The sequence below is a fragment of the Onychostoma macrolepis genome, chromosome 14, assembly GCF_012432095.1.
Source record: "Onychostoma macrolepis isolate SWU-2019 chromosome 14, ASM1243209v1, whole genome shotgun sequence".
Taxonomy (NCBI): domain Eukaryota; kingdom Metazoa; phylum Chordata; class Actinopteri; order Cypriniformes; family Cyprinidae; genus Onychostoma; species Onychostoma macrolepis.
In genome coordinates, this window is record NC_081168.1 from 7,519,243 (window position 1) to 7,537,769 (window position 18,527).

The 18,527-nt window shown below is 40.7% G+C and overlaps 2 protein-coding genes and 1 long non-coding RNA gene across 4 annotated transcripts in view; 2 read left to right on the forward strand and 1 right to left on the reverse strand.

Annotated features, from left to right (window-relative positions):
* mrpl11 (mitochondrial ribosomal protein L11) overlaps positions 1-2,117 on the forward strand; it is a 32,915-nt gene extending 30,798 nt beyond the window's left edge. Inside the window, exons 4-6 of the mRNA XM_058798656.1 lie at positions 3-96; positions 573-732; positions 1,921-2,117. Of these exons, the coding sequence (XP_058654639.1) occupies positions 3-96; positions 573-732; positions 1,921-2,029 (363 nt within the window). The 3' untranslated portion in view covers positions 2,030-2,117. The remainder of the gene's footprint in view (positions 1-2; positions 97-572; positions 733-1,920) is intronic.
* Positions 2,118-6,418: 4,301 nt separating this feature from the next.
* Positions 6,419-8,542, forward strand: LOC131553044 (uncharacterized). Its single transcript, XR_009274103.1, has 3 exons — positions 6,419-6,666; positions 7,647-7,728; positions 8,452-8,542. It is a non-coding gene; the product is annotated as an uncharacterized LOC131553044 (long non-coding RNA).
* A 1,558-nt stretch (positions 8,543-10,100) lies between these two features.
* On the reverse strand, positions 10,101-16,052 carry npas4a (neuronal PAS domain protein 4a). 2 transcript variants are annotated; one of them, XM_058797211.1, is made up of 8 exons: positions 15,553-16,052; positions 15,003-15,166; positions 14,759-14,861; positions 14,366-14,672; positions 14,147-14,256; positions 13,769-13,904; positions 11,888-13,671; positions 10,101-11,775 (listed from the first exon to the last, which is right to left on the reverse strand). In XM_058797211.1, exons 1-8 carry the CDS (start codon positions 15,725-15,727, stop codon positions 11,747-11,749), a joined length of 2,808 nt encoding a protein of 935 aa, XP_058653194.1. In that variant the 5' UTR covers positions 15,728-16,052; the 3' UTR covers positions 10,101-11,746. The 2 variants fall into 2 exon arrangements, with proteins under 2 accessions (XP_058653194.1, XP_058653193.1); XM_058797210.1 differs by having other exon boundaries at positions 10,101-13,671.
* Positions 16,053-18,527: the final 2,475 nt, after the last annotated feature.

An 18,527-nucleotide genomic window follows, 5' to 3' on the forward strand; every position in this document is an offset into this window, starting at 1 on the left:
AGTCGGACAGGACGTATGACCTGAAAATTGGGCAGCCCACTGTGTCTTACTTCTTGAAACAGGCTGCCGGCATTGAAAAAGGAGCCGGGAAGACTGGTAAGCAAGAACTATTACAGCCTGAGCGGCTGTGGCCATACATCCTTCCTTCCATCTCTCAGCAGTCTATTTGTATATCTCGCCACCGCCTTATGTTTCAGTAATGGACAGACTTCCCCCTGCAGGGTGTTTTGGTTCAGATTGAATTTTTTGACTGATGATATATTGATGATGAGCTGCACTGGTGGAGAGCTGTGCAATTACTAAGGGGAACGCTGCGGTGAAGGTGGCATGTTAAAAAAAAAGAGAATTATGGATTTGCTTCATTTTCATAGGTTTCACTCCACCTCAATTATTCTTTCTTATGCGCCCACTCTTTCCCCTTCCCCTCTCTTTCCGTTACCTCTCCCCTTCACTCCATCTCCACTTCCATTTTTCTCAATCACGACCAACCACACCTCCTGCTGGTTTCTCTTTCTGTGCTACTGTGTTTCATCATCCCTCTCTTTCCCCTCCCGCCTTGTTCCTCCACTCAGGGCATGAGATCGCAGGTATGGTGACGTTGAGGGCCGTGTATGAGATTGCACAGGTCAAATCACAGGATGACAGCTTTAAGCTGCGAGACATCTCTATGCAGAACGTTGTCAAGAGCATCATCGGTTCAGCCAGGTCCCTCGGCATCCAAGTCGTCAATGAGTGAGAGTCCTTTTAAACTTCATTCTGCTGCATTCTTCACAACATACAATACAATGTTTGGATACATTGGTTCTTGCCATTTTTCACAATGTAGAACATTTGCAAAGTCTTCAAAGCTACAGAATAACAGAAATAAAGGTACAAGAATTATGTAATAGCCAAAAATGTAGAGTGTAATAATAATTAATCATTGTATTAATCGAGGATGCATTAAATTGATCATTAATCATTATAATTATATTATTTAATTAAGTATTAATATACCAGCATTGCTAATAATAAGATGTTTCTTGAGCACATTAAATAATCAGCATATTCATTTCTGAAGGACTTTAAAAATCTTGCCATTTCCAGACTTTTGAATGGTAGTACATCTCTTCAAAAAAAAAATCTAATTGAAATATTAGTTTTATTAAGAAATGCATTCGTAGGCATGATTTATATTAAAAACTATTTTCAAGCATTTGCACTTGCTTTTGTGTTTTCTGCATGTCTGGTCTCCACTGTGAGTTTTACACATCCATCTTTTCCTTGTATAAATATTGCAGGCATCCCACCACCTAGTAAAGACCTTAATAAGAGATGTGAATAAATAATGGCTGAATAAATCAAGTCTTACTTCACACGCTCGCCAATGACTTCAGTTCTCGTGCTCATTTGGAATTTTATGCCATTTCTCACTGTTGTGAATTGCGCTTGATCTGCAGCCTTTTAAAAATGAATCATAAAATTCATGTTTTGTATAATTAATGCCTTAATAACGCTGATAAATTGTAAGGGATGCTGCTATCTTATGTATTGAGACGATTCAGTAGAGGAGTGTTTGCTTGCCAGCTACCAGAGCCTTTTCTACATCCTCAGTCTCTGCGATATCAAATGTCATTGAGACATTGAAATTTGGCAACATTTAAACAGGCAAAAAAGCAGCCTGTTCTGTTAGCAGAGTCTTGTCTTTTCTTAAACCGAACCTCTTTAATAAATGAACCATGTTACTGAGGCATAAATGCCCAGACCCATTATTTGTGCATGAGGGAAAACCAATGCTCGCCTTGCATTTCAATCGATTGCTAGAAATGTTTGAAATTCTAATGTAATGTAGATGTTTCTGTTGATATGCCTCTAATCTCCGTCTTCTCTGTCTGTCTGTCACGATGCTCCCCCTCTCCTCTCCTGTCATCCCTCTGTCAGCCTGTCACCAGAAGAGTACGGGGAGTTTCTCCGAGAGCGTGAGGAGAGACTGAAGGCAGAAGCCGAGGCAGCAGCCGCTGAGGCAGCAGCAGCAGTAAAGAAGAAATGAAGAGCTGCTGTGTGCTAGAGTTATTTATCAATACAAACCCCCCCGTTCACATGGATGTGTTTTTCTAATAAAATGCTGCTCATTTGCATCCAAATGTATTGAAGTGTATTTTTTTCCTCAGTATGTCTCATTGTTTATTCTATCCTGCCTCCTGACTTCTCTCTACCTCCCCCACTTTCTCTTTTCTTTTCTCTACCTCCTACAACCTTTTTTAGGCCTCTGAGCCACTTTCACCTACTCTTTCTCTCACATCCATTGGCTTACCCATCTCTCCTAACTATCTCTGGGTAATAATACAGGGTTTTTTATAGCTGCTGTGTCTTCTGACATCTTTGCCGAAGCAGATTGCCCTTTGGCAACACTGTGACAAAGGTTGATATGCATTGACAAATAAGGATATTTTTAACACTATATATTCAGTATATAGCTTTGGGGTTCTTTATATATATATAGATATAGATATAGATATATAGATTTGGGTTCTTTCAAGATTTATTTTTATAATAAACAAGATCTGTGGTAAATATAAATTGACAATACTTGGATGTTTTGCTCTACAAAGTAAATTACACACACCCATACTGAAAACATGATTTTTTTTTTAAGCAGTTATGTTTCTTTTTAAAAACATATGTTTGTAATAAGTAACTACATAAGGCCGATTGGGGAGTGAGTGTGTGCAGTTTACCATACACCTTATTTTATTCATGGATTGAAAAACCCCTTTATAAAAACCCATAGGAAGAATCTCAAGGGAACCCAAGATGAATTAGTCTTCTGGGTTTTGACGTCATGGCTGCAGCACTCTGTTTGCATACATTAAAAGCAGTAGCCTATAGTACAACCTGCATAATATATACACTCTACTCACAGTGATATGTTATGTAGCATATATCAACCGCTTGATTGCTTGTATTGTTGCAAAATGTAAACTATATTATTGCCCAGCTGTTATCTGCTAAATGCAACCAAAAGGTATAACGATATTAAAGGAATAGTTCACACAAAAATGAAAATCTGCTGAAAATGTACTTGCTCTCAGGTCATCCATGATGTAGTAGTTTGTTTCTTCATCAGAACAGATTTGGAGAAATTTTGCATTACATCACTTGCTCACCATTGGATCCTCTGCAGTGAATGGGTGCCGTCAGAATGAGAGTCCAAACAGCTGATAAAAACATCACAATAATTCACTAGTAATCTAAATCTTGTTAAGCGAAAAGCCGCTTGTTTCTAAGAAACAAATCCATCATTAAGACGTGTTAACCATCGCATCTGGTCAACAAAGGAGTCCATAATCCATAATAATGCTTCCATCAGTGAAAAAGTCTGTTCCCTGTTGTCGTCTCACATCAAAATCCACCAACATATTTGTTTACAACTGTTTTGGACTGTTTTCACTTGTAAACTGTGCTTGAGCTGTCCATATTTCTCTCCTGATTCAGATGAGACAATCTTTTCCCTAAAGAAATCAATATTATGGCTGTGGGATTTGTATTTTAATCGGTAGCAACGCTTAAAAATGTCTTGATGGATTTGTTTCTTACAAACAGCTTTTTGCTGCACAAGACATATATGACCCTGGACCACAAAACCAGTAGCACAAGTATGTTTGTAGCAATAGCGAAACATACATTGTATGGGTCAAAATTAACAAGTAAAGATCACATTCCATGAAGATATTTTGTAAACTTCCTATCATAAATATATCAAAACTTAATTTTTGATTAGTAATATGCATTGCTAAGAACTTCATTTGGACAACTTTAAAGGCGATTTTCTCAATATTCAGATTTTTTTTGCACCCTCAGATTCCAGATGTTCAAATAGTTGTATCTCAGCCAAATATTGTCCCATCCTAACAAACCATACATCAATGGAAAGTTTATTTCAGATGATGTATAAATATCAATTAAAAAAATTACCCTTATGACTGGTTTTGTGGTCCAGAGTCACATATATTGATGGACTGGAGTCATGGATTACTTGTGGATTATTGTGATTTTTATCAGCTGTTTGGACTCTCATTCTGACGGCACCCATTCACTGCAGAGGAACCATTTGTGAAGTGATGCTAAATTTCTCCAGATCTGTTCAGATGAAGAAACAAACTCATCTACATCTTGGATGGCCCGAGGGTGAGTAAAAAAATGGGATGAACTATTTCTTATTGTAAACTTAAACATCATGATTGTCTGTTGGGATACAGACTTGACTATTGAGATACAGCTTGGGAAAGAAACCTTGGAAGTGTCAGGCTGTGTAGGCAAAGGGAAAATGTGTAATGGATGTAATTTGGTCTGTGATGGAGTAGCCCGTCTGACCCAGTGACTTCACAAGCACTGTCAAATCACTTTCCTTAAAGTCAAGTGCATTTGTGATTGTTTTCCAAACGCTTGTCGAAAGTGAATGAAGGGCAGAGATTTTTTTTTTTTCTCAGTGAGTACTGCAGTAGACCATTTGGCTCTCTCTGATTTGAACAAGATTGCGGTGACTGCACTCTATCCAGGCTTCAGTGACGGAGTGTTCTCCATGTTGCTGACTGCAATTTCACAAGAACAGGGAAGGACGAGAGATGATAACATAAAGAGGATGTGATTTCTCATATGGCCTCTTGTTTTTTCCCCCACTTTGAGGCTCATATCGAGTGATGGCTGTTATATTTGGTGTTTGTAAAGGGTAAAAGGCATCAGAATCTGTATCTTATGCATTAGATGAAGCTTGTCAAAGTGCAGAATCTCACATAAGCCCTGTAGGGGTTTAGAGGCAAGAGTCTTTTCCAGACATGGTCATGAAAGATCCGCAGTGCGTTTTTTGCTATACAAATGAGATTTGGTGTTATGTAATTCAACCCTTCTTCATTATTATACACCTGTAGTGAACCCCACACTACACTACCTCCTGAATATTGAAAAAAGTATACAGGACCCCACTAGTAGGAATCAAAAATAAAGAGGGTTCTCGCTGCAGAGCCAAATGGGAGGAGCTGGAGCTTTTTCAGGGTAGCGCCATGTTTAATATTTGATAGGAATAAAAATTAGGCTGTGAGAGGTACAGTGTGTTTAGTGGATTCGTACTGTAGTTTAACCCCTTAACAACATGCCAATTATTCAGCTGACAAAACATATTTCCGAAGAAATTTACAGTAGACAAAAACTTCACAAAACTGTTTTTAAAGGGGTCATGAACTGAGGAGCCAAAATTCCCTTGATATTTTTTACATATAAGAGGTCACTGTACTATAAAAACATCCTGTAAGTTTCAGAACTCAAAACTTTCTTGTTAGTCTAAAAACAGTTTATATTGAAGCCAATCTGCCAAAACGACAGATTGTGGAATGTATAGCTCTATGATGTGACAGTGTGGCTAAACACCGCCTCAAAGAAGATCAGCACCTGCTTCTACATCACTGCCTGTTTAGCCCCACCCACCAATTTACGCATGTAGTGTAAATAAGGAGAGGGGCAAATGCAGGTCTAGCAGAAACAAAATGGTAAAGATGGCGCTGTGCAGTGCCAAGTTGTGGAAAAGCAGTGTTTGCATTGCCTTCCCTCTGATTCCAACGTTAGGAAAGAGTGGATGAACTTATTTTTAATGAAGTTCCAGACCACATCAGTAAGAACCATTCGTTTACAAACAAGGTGCAATTTGACATGGGATTTTCAGAAAGATTGAAACTAAAAGAGGATGCTTTGCCGACTATATTGGATCTGATGTCGCACCACACAAGTGTGAGTAACGTTAGCTGGTTTTATCATGTAATCACTATTGCTTCATCTGTTATTACAGATCGTTTGCTACGTTTGATATGTATTGAGTATTTATGCGTTTTTAACCTAAATCACAGCAGCTTCCATCTATGAGAAATGTAGGCAGTCAAACATACAGTACACAAGTGTTAGCCAATCATAGCAGTGGGTGTTTACTTCCGAGTCTACAATAGTCTACGCCTATTCAATTGGAGCGTTCCCATGAGGGTGGTTAAAAACAGGACAGAAATAGCCTATTAACTTACTTATAGATTATAAATGTTTTTTGATGTAAAAATCTTTATAACATTATAAGGGGACCTCAGAGAACAGTACAAAATAACAAAAAAGGTAGTTCATGACCCCTTTAAATTGTTTAAATATACGCAATCTAGTAGCTTTATAGTCTATACAGCCTCGTTTCCATCCGCGTAAATTTCAATATGGCTTCTGTCCTGACTAAGGTCTATTCCTCTCCTTTTTTAGTCCATATAAGTATGGAATTGCCTGAGGCATAAACAAAAACGAAAAAGTCTTGTGCATATTAACAGTAGCCAGAGTCCGTGCAAAAGTGAGAGTGTATGCTACACTGCCTTGATGAGTATTTGCCATAATGAATATTTATTTGCGGTCTGGGCTGTAAAATTATAGCAAGAATTTAGGCCTACTTGTTGTATCTGAATGTCTTTGAACAATTTTCTTAGAAATATCAAACATTAGAAGAAGCTTGCTCCACGTTAGTTGAATTGATGCTGAGATGCAATTTGAGCTGGAAGATAATGTCTGCTTCACTTCAAAGAACTGCAAAAGAGGATGAGTGTAACCAAATGGGCAGCAATTTGAAGATGGAGACACTTAAGAGAAGACTTCATGGAAAAGGCTTTCCAGGTTAGTTGAATGTTAAAATGAGACCTCATTTACCGAAACTTCCTTCTGGCACCTCTTGCTGCAATTTAGTTAATTTATTTATTACTAGATGTGCTCCAATTTATTTAGAAGACTGAGGTAGAAGTTGGAATATCTTGTGATTATTCTGAATACATAGGCTAATGCATTCTTTCTTGCTGTCCTATTTATATATTTATTTATTTATGTGTGTGTGGGGGCACTCTAAAACACCAACAAAACGGTTCAAGAGGTTCATAGTATTAATTCAGCTTGCTTCATAAAATGATATTTTTTAAAAACTGACTGCTCCTTTACTTTTAATTAGCAGTTTGATTAATTCTCCTCATCTGAATTTATTCTGATACCTTTTTACCTTTTGTGTACTGTAGCCTACTTATTGCATTTCTCTCAGCATTTTTTAAAAGTCCGCTTTCTCGGCATGAATATGAATCTTTACATGGAAACGTTTTTCATTCCATTTCATTTCCATATTGTTTCTAATTTTGGCTTTGTTTCCACTGGGTTTCTCACTGGAGAATGAATAGGCTAATACTTTCTGGTAACACTTTACAATAAGGTCCCATTAGTTAACGTTAGTTGATTTATTAACTAACAATGAGCCATACATTTGTTACAGCAGCCTATTTATTATTCTTTGTCAGCATTAGTTAATAAAAGTGCAGATGTGCAGTTGTTCATTTCATGTTAGCTCAGGTCCTTTCAATAATATTAAAATATGTATTTTTTAATTTCAAAATGTATTAGTAGGCTAAATGTTGAAATTAACAAACTGAAATTAATATGCTTTAGAAGTATTTTTCACTGTTAATTTAATGATAGCTGTAGTTAATTGATTTTAATAAGTGGAACCTTATTGTAAACCTGCTTTCTTGATGACTAAATCTGTGCCCCTATTTTATTGTAAAGGCTACATTTATTAATTCTTTGGACTTTTCATAAAATTGCAATTTAATTCACAGAAGGCCCCTTGAATGTCCACATGGTGGCACTGCATCTTTAAAGACTGTTGCAGAATGCTAACAGACAGAAAATCATCCATTGGTGAGTGTAACTCCCTCCTCTACATCATGGATGGAGTGTGCTTCGCAAAATACTGTGAGCTAAATGTGAGCCTTTAGCCTGTGAATCCAGCTAGATCTGTGCCCCTGTGTGCATATAATTTTCAAACAGGCGTAACTAGATGCTTTTGTCTAAAATCTAAGACAAATTTCTCAGACGCTTCTCCTCTGATCTTGGCTTTTGACTGATCATCCTCGAGCCCCAGTGAATGGCTTTACTTTGATGTGAACTAACCTTTGTCAGCCGCCTCTACTAACTTCAAAAGTCTTCTGCATAATGAATGCAATCAGTTCTTTTGCTTTTAAAGAGACAAAATGGAGTGTCATCATTACATAGCTGTGTGATAAATGAAAATCATGCCACCCCACAACTGGTGTGCTGTAATTCATGTTACATGTCATGTCACAATCGAAAAAGACATGAAACGAAGTTGTTCTATGCATTTAGAGTGGTCTAGTTCTAAAAAAAGTATTAGGTCGAATACTAATCTGTCTGTTCAGTTAGTTAAGTGCAGGCTTCTACTTTCTAATGTGTGTGTATATTTGTATATTTCCACCAGGGGGCATTTTAGTTTCATTGTATATACACTCCTACTAATATTTTCTCTGTGTGCTATATCTACAAAAACATTGTTTGATTCTTGTTTGATTTCTGAATACTTTATACTATATATTATACTAATACTTTATACTATATTTTTTACAGGGGTGCTACGGACTCAGGGACCATCCACTCAGACAGTCAGTCAGTCCAATAGGAAAAAGTTATATTTTCTAGCTAATGTGTTAGGTCCTACTGTATATTAAGTGGCCTTAACTACTATGTACTTACATTTAAATTAATCATTTTGATAGAATGCACTTATTGCATACATGCATGATTTTACATGTAATTACATCTGTAATTAATTTCTGTAATTACACTGCTGACCCATCCCTTACACCTTAACCCACCCTTAAACCTACCCATACCACCAAACCTGTCCCTAACCTTACCCGTATTCCACCTCAATAGCAGCAGAAGTGTTTTGCAATACAATATGAACACAATAAGTACATTGTACTTATTTTTTTGATGTAAGTACATAGTAGTTCAGGCCACTTTATATAAAGTGGGACCATGTGTTATAACAACTTGGTCTGTCTATTTATCTATCTATCTATCTATCTATCTATCTATCTATCTATCTATCTATCTATCTATCATCTATCATCTATCTATCTATCTATCTAGTGGCTGTTCAATTTTGTAGTTTTTATTTTACTGTTTTACTGTAGTTTTTATTTTACCATACAACTGAGAATGGTAATTTTCAGAAATACGCAGGGGGAAAAAAACTATATTCAGTTATCTTTCTGTACATCGTAAGCATAGATTTGTGAAATAAAATATATGGTTTATGGGGTGTAATTTTCCCCATTGTTCTAGTTTATGGTTAATAAATGCTGTTATCCTAATTTTTGGATGCTGTATTCTTAGGATTACTACATAGATGCATTCTATTTGACACCAGATGGTGTAAGAGAGCCAATCTGGGTTTCTGTGACACTGTTTAGTCTCAATAAGCTGCAATGGGGGAGCAATAAGAGGCTGGAACAAAATGTTCACATGCTGACGCACAGCTCTGTTCTACTCTTTTATGACAGATGGTTACTATACTTATGATGCTTGATTATATTTAAGCTCCCCAAGGTGCATTGTGTCTAAAAATAGAAGGAAAGAGGGAGAGAAAGAAAAGAGTTAGCGGGGATTGTGCTTTACATAAAAGTGCTAGAATTGGGAGGAGGCTATGAATCACATCTTTTGTCTACTTAACATCGGTTGCTTTAATTGGCTGACTGGCCCTTGTGCGTTAAATTCATTAGCATAGCAACACAGCTCTCCTCTCTCTCTCTCCTTATTGGGAAGGATGCTGTGAGGAAAGGGAGGAGGGAACTAAAATTGGTGCCCCTGAGCAGGAAAGCCCATATATGGAGTCTGATAACGCTGTCATGCGACGTCAAAATAGCAGGTACATTGAGTGTGGGCTGAGAGAAAAAGAGAGAGAGGAGGGGGGGGCTACGTGCGTGTGGTACTCAGTACGTGAGTGCGTCAAAGTGGGAAGCTGGCGGTCTGTGCGAGCGCCTCTATGTCAAGTGTGTGCGTCAGTCTGAGTCAGATAGCGTCTCATCGCGAGCGTGCGTCAGTGCTGTTGCTGAGCAGTCCGCGCTCCAGGGAAAGAGTGAGGAGAATGCACTGAAAAGAAGGGATATGGCGACAAGGGTGATGGAGGAATGAGAGCGTGGAAAGGACAGTGGTTAGCAAAAGGGAAGGCATTAGGAAGAACTAGAAACCCACACATGAGTACTTTTAAGTGCACTTTTAATATAAATGCCTCTGTTTTGACAACCAAATACACTTATCAGCGACACAAAAGAACACTGATCCACAATGTCCATTCTTCATAAATAGCATATGTCAAGTATGTTTTCATCTCATACGATAGAAATGTCTCTGATATGTACAGACCGTTGTTTGTACAAATGTACAAATGATTACAATCTTTAACCGTTCCGCATCATGCCTAGCTAGAGGCACGTGCACCAAGCACCCTGTAAATCAGCATACATACAATAAAATACTTTTTATTTTTAAACTTAGCATGTAAATAGCTAGAACATAGGAATCAATCCTTTACTTGACCGTAGACAACTCTACGTTAGCATGTCGACACCATGGGAATAGAACCATTCTCAACCCGTGTCGATTAGTAACTGAATAGAAATAGAACCCCATCTGTATTTTCTCGCTCATTTTTTAAAACAAAACTTTGCTTCGTTTTTTTAACCCCTCTCAAAAAAGAAGAATCGATCATTCACACAGTCATTGTCACCACTCCACACCGCAGACAGCAAAGCTACGATGTCACCGTGGTATTCACTGAATAAAGGTGCTGTTTCTCTTAGGTCTGCAACCTCTTGATGTGCCAGGCACTCAAGAGTTTAAGCAGATTGCAAGCATTACAAATATTGATGCTGCAAAAGTCCAGTGCAATTCCTTCTAGCCATGCCCATCGGAGTAGCCGGTCGAATGGATTCGTTACTCCGTCACTCAGTAGTAGCTAGAAATAAGTCCAGTAGTGTCCGTGCATGCAAAGCCATGCACAATATTTTGTCCTTCTCCCTGGTGGCTTCCGCTGCAGCTTGTGTCCACCGGCCAGTAGGAGAACAATGTGAAAACTTGATTTGTCTTGCACACAAAGTGGAATTTGTTCACATTTGCACATCACATTGAAACACATTTGAAATGATATGTCCAAGAATTGCATTCACAAACTCAAAGCCCAATGTAGTCTGAATTCTGTCATTTATAATACTGTTTCTGACATTACAGTTACTGAGCTGGAAGATTGGAGAGGAAAGTGAATCAGCTGTGGGAAACATGCTGATATTGATACTTTTAGAAACTGGTCACTTTTTGAAATGACCAAATATTGATCTATTATGTGAATACTTATCACACATTGGGCTTTGTGTGTGTGATGCTGGATGACAAGCACTGAGCTTTAAGCTATCTGTTGTTTCTGACTGAAAGCTTTTTTTCATGTCCTCAAAGTTCACAACTGAGTTTTTTCACTACAAGTGAATACAAATGCAAGTCTGTAAGTCGGTTTACACTTACAAAGTCAGAGCTGTAACTCTCACTCATATAAGCTCATGTTACATTATAGCAGAAAAACATAAATTGACCTCTTAGCCCTCTTAGGACTTGTTTAGGACTAGTATATTGCATTGCTACCAAAGGGTTGCACTATTATTAACATAAATGAATGGATAATTAGATGAACAATTGTGAATGTGACAATTTACTCTCAATGGATTTGAGGAAATTCAAGTCTTTTTTGGCATTATATACATTATGTATATATTTATACAGTTAATTAATATTCACTTTTCAGCAAAAGTAGCTCCATGAAATATGACAATATGCCATACTTAATGAAGTAAGTCACAGACTTATTTTAGAACGGAGGATCACTTCCACTCCCATCTGAAAGACAAAAAGAGGGAACAGGGACAAAATGTTAAAACCAATAACAGTTACTCAGTTTGACAAAAATGGCAACAAAGCAAAATTATCAGAAAAAGGTTCAGCTTCTCACCTTTGCGGAAGCACTGTTGCGGCGCATGACTTTGGAGTTGATACAACTCAGGTTGTTGCCCCAGGCCGGGGGCGATCGAGGCACCTGCCCCAAACATGGGTTCCAGGGCGGCCAGCTCCTCGAGGAGGGACTGGGCGCAGGGCAGGCCGGGCGATGCGGGGCTGACAGGCGAGGAGACAGGCAACAAAACTGGTGAGGCGGGGGAGGCAGTCAGCTGCAGTGGTGGAGATGTTGGCATTCCCATGAACAGAGGCGATGATGCTACCTCTGTCTCCATGGCAACTTCGCCTGCCGCCTTTCCATCTGCCATGTTGCCTGTGTTGACTGACGACATCATAGCCCCTCGCCCGGCCTCATTGTTACAGTGCGCCGATTGGACGCTACAGAAGTGACCGGCACTCACAGCAGAGACCCCATCAAAGTGCAAGGTTGGGTACCAGCACTCAGGAGTGGAGGGGGAGGAGGGGGTGCTGGAGTGAGAGGAGGAAGAGAGTGTGGGTGAGAGGGGAGGGGAGGACGTGAGGTCCTGCAGAAGGGTCTCCAAGACACTCTCCTCAAACAGAGAGTCATCATCAGGGAAGATGGGCAGGTCCAGGCCTTTCCAGGACTTGAGTGGGTAAAATTCGCCCAACAGTGGGATTGAATCAAGTCCCGTAGAATCAAGAGATGGAGACTGAGAGCGTTCAGAAATGGTGGAAGGAACCAGCTTGGTCAGGAGTGGATCTAGGTAGAAGCCCTCTACTAGTGTGCTGATGTGTTGGGCTAAAAGCGAGATCTCCATTCTCTCTTTTTCTCTCTCACGTAGTGAAGAGAAGAAGGGTAGACTGGGCTGTTTTCCAGGTGAGGCTTCAGGTGTGAGGAGACCTTCTGGTGGGTAAGGTAGCGGCCCAAGTGGGACATCAACATACAGCGGACCACGGACTTCTGGTAAAGTCATAACTGTGCAGTCACCATCACCTGGACTGTCAGGAGTAGGAGGGAGTTTCTCATAGAGCGACCCACTGCAAGGCTCCACTGGGAAGAGGATTTCTGTGGTTGGAGATGTTATAGTGAGAGGCAAAATAGTTGAGAGTGTTGTCGTCGGAGGAGGTGGGCTGCCTTGTGTGTTCGTTGGCGCAGATGGAGAAAGAGATGGAGCCATCGTCGTTGTTACTGTTGCAGTTGGAGCAAGAGGAGGTGGTGAGGTAGCCCCGGTAGGATCGAAGCTAAAATGAGGTTCCCCGAAGGGGAAATTGCTTCCACCTAGTTGAGGTGTGTATGGGGGTGTGCACTCAAACTCCTTGGTCTGTTGGGCCTGGGAGGTTGGCACAGGTGGAAGAGGAAGGGGCAAGGCTGGTAGAGGAGGATCTATCTGGAATGCTGGTGGCAGCAGAATATTCTGAGTGAGGAAGTCCAAGTCAGACACTGTTGCAACCGTGACTGGAATGGGAGATGATGCAGAAGCAGGACTGGCCACAGGTTCGCTGGGCTCATGTTGGAAGAAGCTCTCCTCTTCCAAAGAGGAGAGACTGGAACGTGGGCCACTCTCCAGTTGTGCAGGCTCCATTGAGGAGCTGCCACCTTGTTCCTCGGTAGATCCCACACTGCATGCGGCCGTGCTGAAGTCAAATGACTGACCGGAGAGGCCACTGCTTCCTGGTGTAAACACTTGGTCAGGGCTTGAGAGTGTTTCTGGACTCTGTAAGCTTAGGCTTTCTTGTTGGGAAGTGCTTGAGCCCAGCACCAAGGAGAGCTGGGTTTGTTCAGAGCTCAGCTGCTGCCTGACTGACCAAGCCTCTGTCTCACTGTGGCAAAGAGAAAGAAACACAGAATTAATGATATTCTTACTTGTTTTAGCTTTGGTTGTTAGTCTTGACATTACATATGTAGGCTGAGCCTTACCTGATAATGTAATTGTTACTGACAATAGGGGTTTCCCCAGTTTCCAGCTGCAAGACCATGTAAAGCCAGACCCATGAGTGATCTGCAGTCTCTACACGAACCACCATCTCAGCCCTGCCCTCTCCTCCCTCTCTCACTGTGTGTGGAAAAAGATGGGCAAGTCAAAACATATTCAACTTCTTGTGAGGTTTTATGTCATGTCTTGGCAGGTGGTCAGAAGTGATTTTTTTTTACAGCAGATGCACATTACTCTGTATTGCTCTCTGTAAGTGTCAAATGTTGATAGGCAACTGTGAGCTAGAAGAGTGCTCATGCTGGGCCTAACCAAGCAAATAAGGCTGAGTTTTGTGTGTTTAGTCATTCAGAAGTGAGACTCACATAGGCTGCAGTGCTGAGCTGAGGCATGTGAAAGATCCTGAGGATGCAGGAAGCTGTACCAAGATTGGGACCGCAGAGTCTCCACATTTAGACCCAAATAAACATTCACACTGAAAGTTGAAAAAAAAGGAAAAATGTAAGAAAATGTTTATTTTCTTAAAGCTCATTATTATTGGTATGTCACAGTTTTACAAAAACACCTAAGGCATTTAACCTTACCTGTCTTGTGCTTCCTGAAGTCTCATGTCACGGCTGTGCTGAGAATGGAAACATGGCAGGAAGAAGCTGCTCTCTAGTGCAGGAGATGAAAGTGGTTCTCTGTCCGGGGCAGTTCCACCTCGGGATGTGTGAGGCTCCAGAGGAGTACAGAAACATACCCACACTGGGTTGGAAGTCCAGTAGGATCCTGGGGAAGACTCGCTGGGAGTTTGTGACAGGCAGCGGGCACGGATTAAAACAAGCTTATTGCCTGCACTCTGCCTACGCACTGATTTGGAGGTGTTGAATCTGCAGCGGAACAGACGATCTAAGGAGGAAAAGCACAAAAATAATGAGCACTTAGAAATCTGATATATATTATGTATCTGTGTGGCATTTTTTTTAAGATCTTACCTGTGTCAGGTGAAGTTGGAGGCACCAGGTTACTCCTCATAATAAAGTGGTCTGCACTGTCTATTATGTCGTACACACTGTCCCCTTGAGCGACCAAATCTACCTAAATATTCAAAAAAGAATACACTGTAAAACTTCCTCTTTCATTCACACTGCTTATGAATAGGCTGAAATAACTTGAGATGAAAGGGAGAGGAAGCCTATAAAGATTTAATGAGAATAACTTTTTGTCTGCTTGACTCACCATTGAGTGTCCGAGGTGCTCAGAGACGCTGTCTGACAGGTACAGTAACTTCCCTTCTCCAGTCAATAGCAGAAGAAAGCCTGGCATCATTTGTACCAACTCATTCAGTTCATGAAATGTGAGGAATCCCGCAGTTTCCTCAGGACTGCTTTCTTCAGCTGTATCTGAAAGAAGTAATTTTAACTCTGAATAAACTATTACATTTCATTTATAAGAAAAGAAGATCCACGAATGCGATAGCACGATTTTAATTTCAGCACCATGGACAGCGTTTGTGTTTCAGCACCATGGAGAGAAATATCGTTTCGAAGCGCAGTTTGAACTGCATGTTCTTTTGTATCTTAAAAATAGTTCTCTGTGTTTTATACGCATAAGCAGCTCAGATAGTGTTAAAAAAAAAATTAAAGATGCACCTGTTGCATCAACTCGCGGCAACAAGAGCGTAATATGAAGTATTGCCTCAACACAAACTCAGATCTATGATGCTTTGAGGATTACATAAAAGGCTTTTATTCGACTGTTTTTCCAAAACAACTGAAATTATATTTACCTTCACTGAAGAAGACAGACTTTCTCGTGTACATGCAAGCCAGCGACATGATATGAAGATAGGAGAGGCGAGACTTGTCCGCATCGGAGATGGGCAACAAGTCCTTCAGGTTCCTAATCTCCGTGTTTATCTGGTCTCTTCGAGCTTTCGACGCTCCTTTGGTGGACCGATACATTGTGGTGACTAACGCTGAGGACTCTCTCTGAGCTTTGCTGAAAGTGTTGACTACGGTGCAAGTTGAGAAAAGTGTGAGGCTCCTTCCCAAAAGAGTTTAGGCGCGTTCACAGGTGTGTCATCTCAGCACATGTCCAGAGTACGGCTGCTCTTCTCCTTTCGCCTGCCTCTCCCGGGTTTCCCCCCGCGGTTCCGCCACAGCGCCTGGCTCAGATTGCGGACCGGAGGCTGGATGGATCTTTCCTCCGGGTCGGAGATTGAGTCAGTCGGCTGCTGCTGAAGCCGTCTCTCGCCCAGATATCCGGAGTCCGTAAATCTGGTGGAGTAACATTGCAAGCCGGTAACTTATATAGGCTGGGGCTTCACCAGTGTAGGGGGGCTCCCAACGCGCCAACACCGACGTAAAAAAGAGCGCAAGGGGAGGGGGGATGGAGTAAAGGGGGGCCGGGGGGGATTTATACGTTTCATATCAGTGTAAGCAATGCTGAAACTCACTCATCTCACCCTCCCAACCCGCGCGCTCTGACTCTGCTCCGACGTCAGCATCCCCTATCTCCATTGATGACGTTGGCTTGAAATCGGGAGCTCCGGCGACGCAAAAAGCCCGATTTGGACAAAACCGAGCAGTGGGCGGGGACAGAGAGTGAAACGTAGACGGAGTCACCGCACTCCGGTGTATAGACGTGTACAGAAAAGGGGGGTTCTGTTTCTGAGCTGCATACGAACGAGATAGAGAAGCACTCTCTCCCAATCCTCTTGTGTGGCATACTGATTGCCTCCAACCGACCGAGTTCAGATATGATTCAGAAAATTTAAGATTTATGTCTTGTATTCCAGTGTCTTGCACTGCATGTTCATGCATGGATGCATGCATGGGTTTGCATGGAAGCACGGATGCAATCCCTGGCATTACTGCTGTAATTTCGTGCATCGCTGCGTTATTTCCATCAGTTTCCACATTTGACAGGCTGTGTGACCACAGAATGAGCACTTCAAGTTATTTCCATTCACAAAATGGCAGATTATAGTAGCATGCGGGACAATGCGCCGCAGTGCTTGTGGTGACTTTAAATGCAGCAGTGCATGTGCCCCAGTGAACCAGACGGGGTAACCGAGAACACCGAAATCTCTGCCTAATTATTATTACATAAATGCTTTCTCTCTGTCCTTATAAGGGAAACATTGGGCGAGCATAGACAAGGACAGCAGCTGTATTGAGTTATGTCTTATGAGTTTGTGTGCGTAAGGCGACATTGTGGGGAAGAGCCAATGGCTCACTGAGAATCTATCAGCGCAATATGTAGTCGCGGTAATAGGGAACACACAATTGGTTGCTTCATTATGAACTTGAGATGCTCCTGACTAGGGCAGTCTGAATGAGACAGTAGGTTTAAGAATTAAATGGACATCAGGTACGGTTATCCATCATGCCTAACTCACTGAATGGATTTTGTTCATGAATGATTCTTATCTATCAAAAATGCCAACTTGTAACGGGGAAGCGTTATATATTTTCTTTAAGTACATACATTACAAATTACAAAATGTCCATTGAGGTAAAAATATTTTAATCGCCTCCATTTTATTTTAAACCATATGTGAAAAAATCTATGTTAAAAATAGAAAATAATTTTGGAAGCAAATAAAAATGCATAAAATAATAATAATAAATGCATCTAGTATCAAATGTGATCACAAATGAAATTAGAAACCACAAACTGGTGTTAAACTTGAAACCATTCCTTGGTCTCACCTAATTAACCTAAAACACCTGTCAAACAATTGCTTATTTTTATCACAAGCTCTACTGACGCCTCTTTGCGTTCTCTCTGAACAGTTTGTTCCGTCCATAATGTACGACAAGCCGAGTGTTACAGACAGAAGTATAGTGCAGAGCCCTCGCTGCGGTTCTGCCATTCGAGTCGATTCGTTTTCTGAAGAGGAAGCGAAGTAGCCTGTTCAGTGAAGGTGAGCTATTTTTAGCAACATGCAGAAACTCCAGCGCTTTTAGGAAAGTTATCACAGTGTTATCCTTGTGGCTTGCCGCGGTCATTCAACGATGCAATAAATCATGCGTTTCATTTTTATTCATGATAAATTACCCGGAGCGATCATTAAAATTATACACCTTGAGAAGAATATCCATTTAATTATCAGTAACATGGTATTTTAGACTGAATCAAAATGTGTTCGTCACTCATTCACCAGTCCATCAGAGGCACACGCAAGTCTCCGAAACCTGTTGCGCGTGAGGAGCGCGCGTGAATTGATCGCTTTTCTAAAAATAGCCCATGGCTAGTGTCTGACAAACGCACTCCTCGGCGACACATTTAGTCTTTTTGATCAAACATTTGTGTTTCGTGGTCAAGAATAGATATTTGAGTAAGAGTAATTAGGGGTTGAATATTAATTGTCAGTGGGTTATATGATAAATGCGTGATAGGCTATCCCTTAAACAAAACTAAGCTGGTTTTGTTGGTCTCTAGCTGTTCTTCCAGCCTAAATCCCATCTTAAACTATAGCTAACAGACAGGCTTGACCAGAATGGGCCTTTAATTTGCCTTCTGTGTCTCATTATCAGAGTTAATGTCCTGTTTGGTCAGCTCTAAACTATTGACTAATTAAGTCTGAATTCAATGCAGGATTCACTGAATTGAAGTTTTACATTTAGTTCTCTTTGATGTGATGGAAAAGGCATCTTGTAGTTGCTTAGACTAATTTGGATGCGCCCATATTCAGTGGCAGAATCATGCATAAGCTGATGCTGGTTATAGATCAAGCTGATCCCTAATGATCCTTTG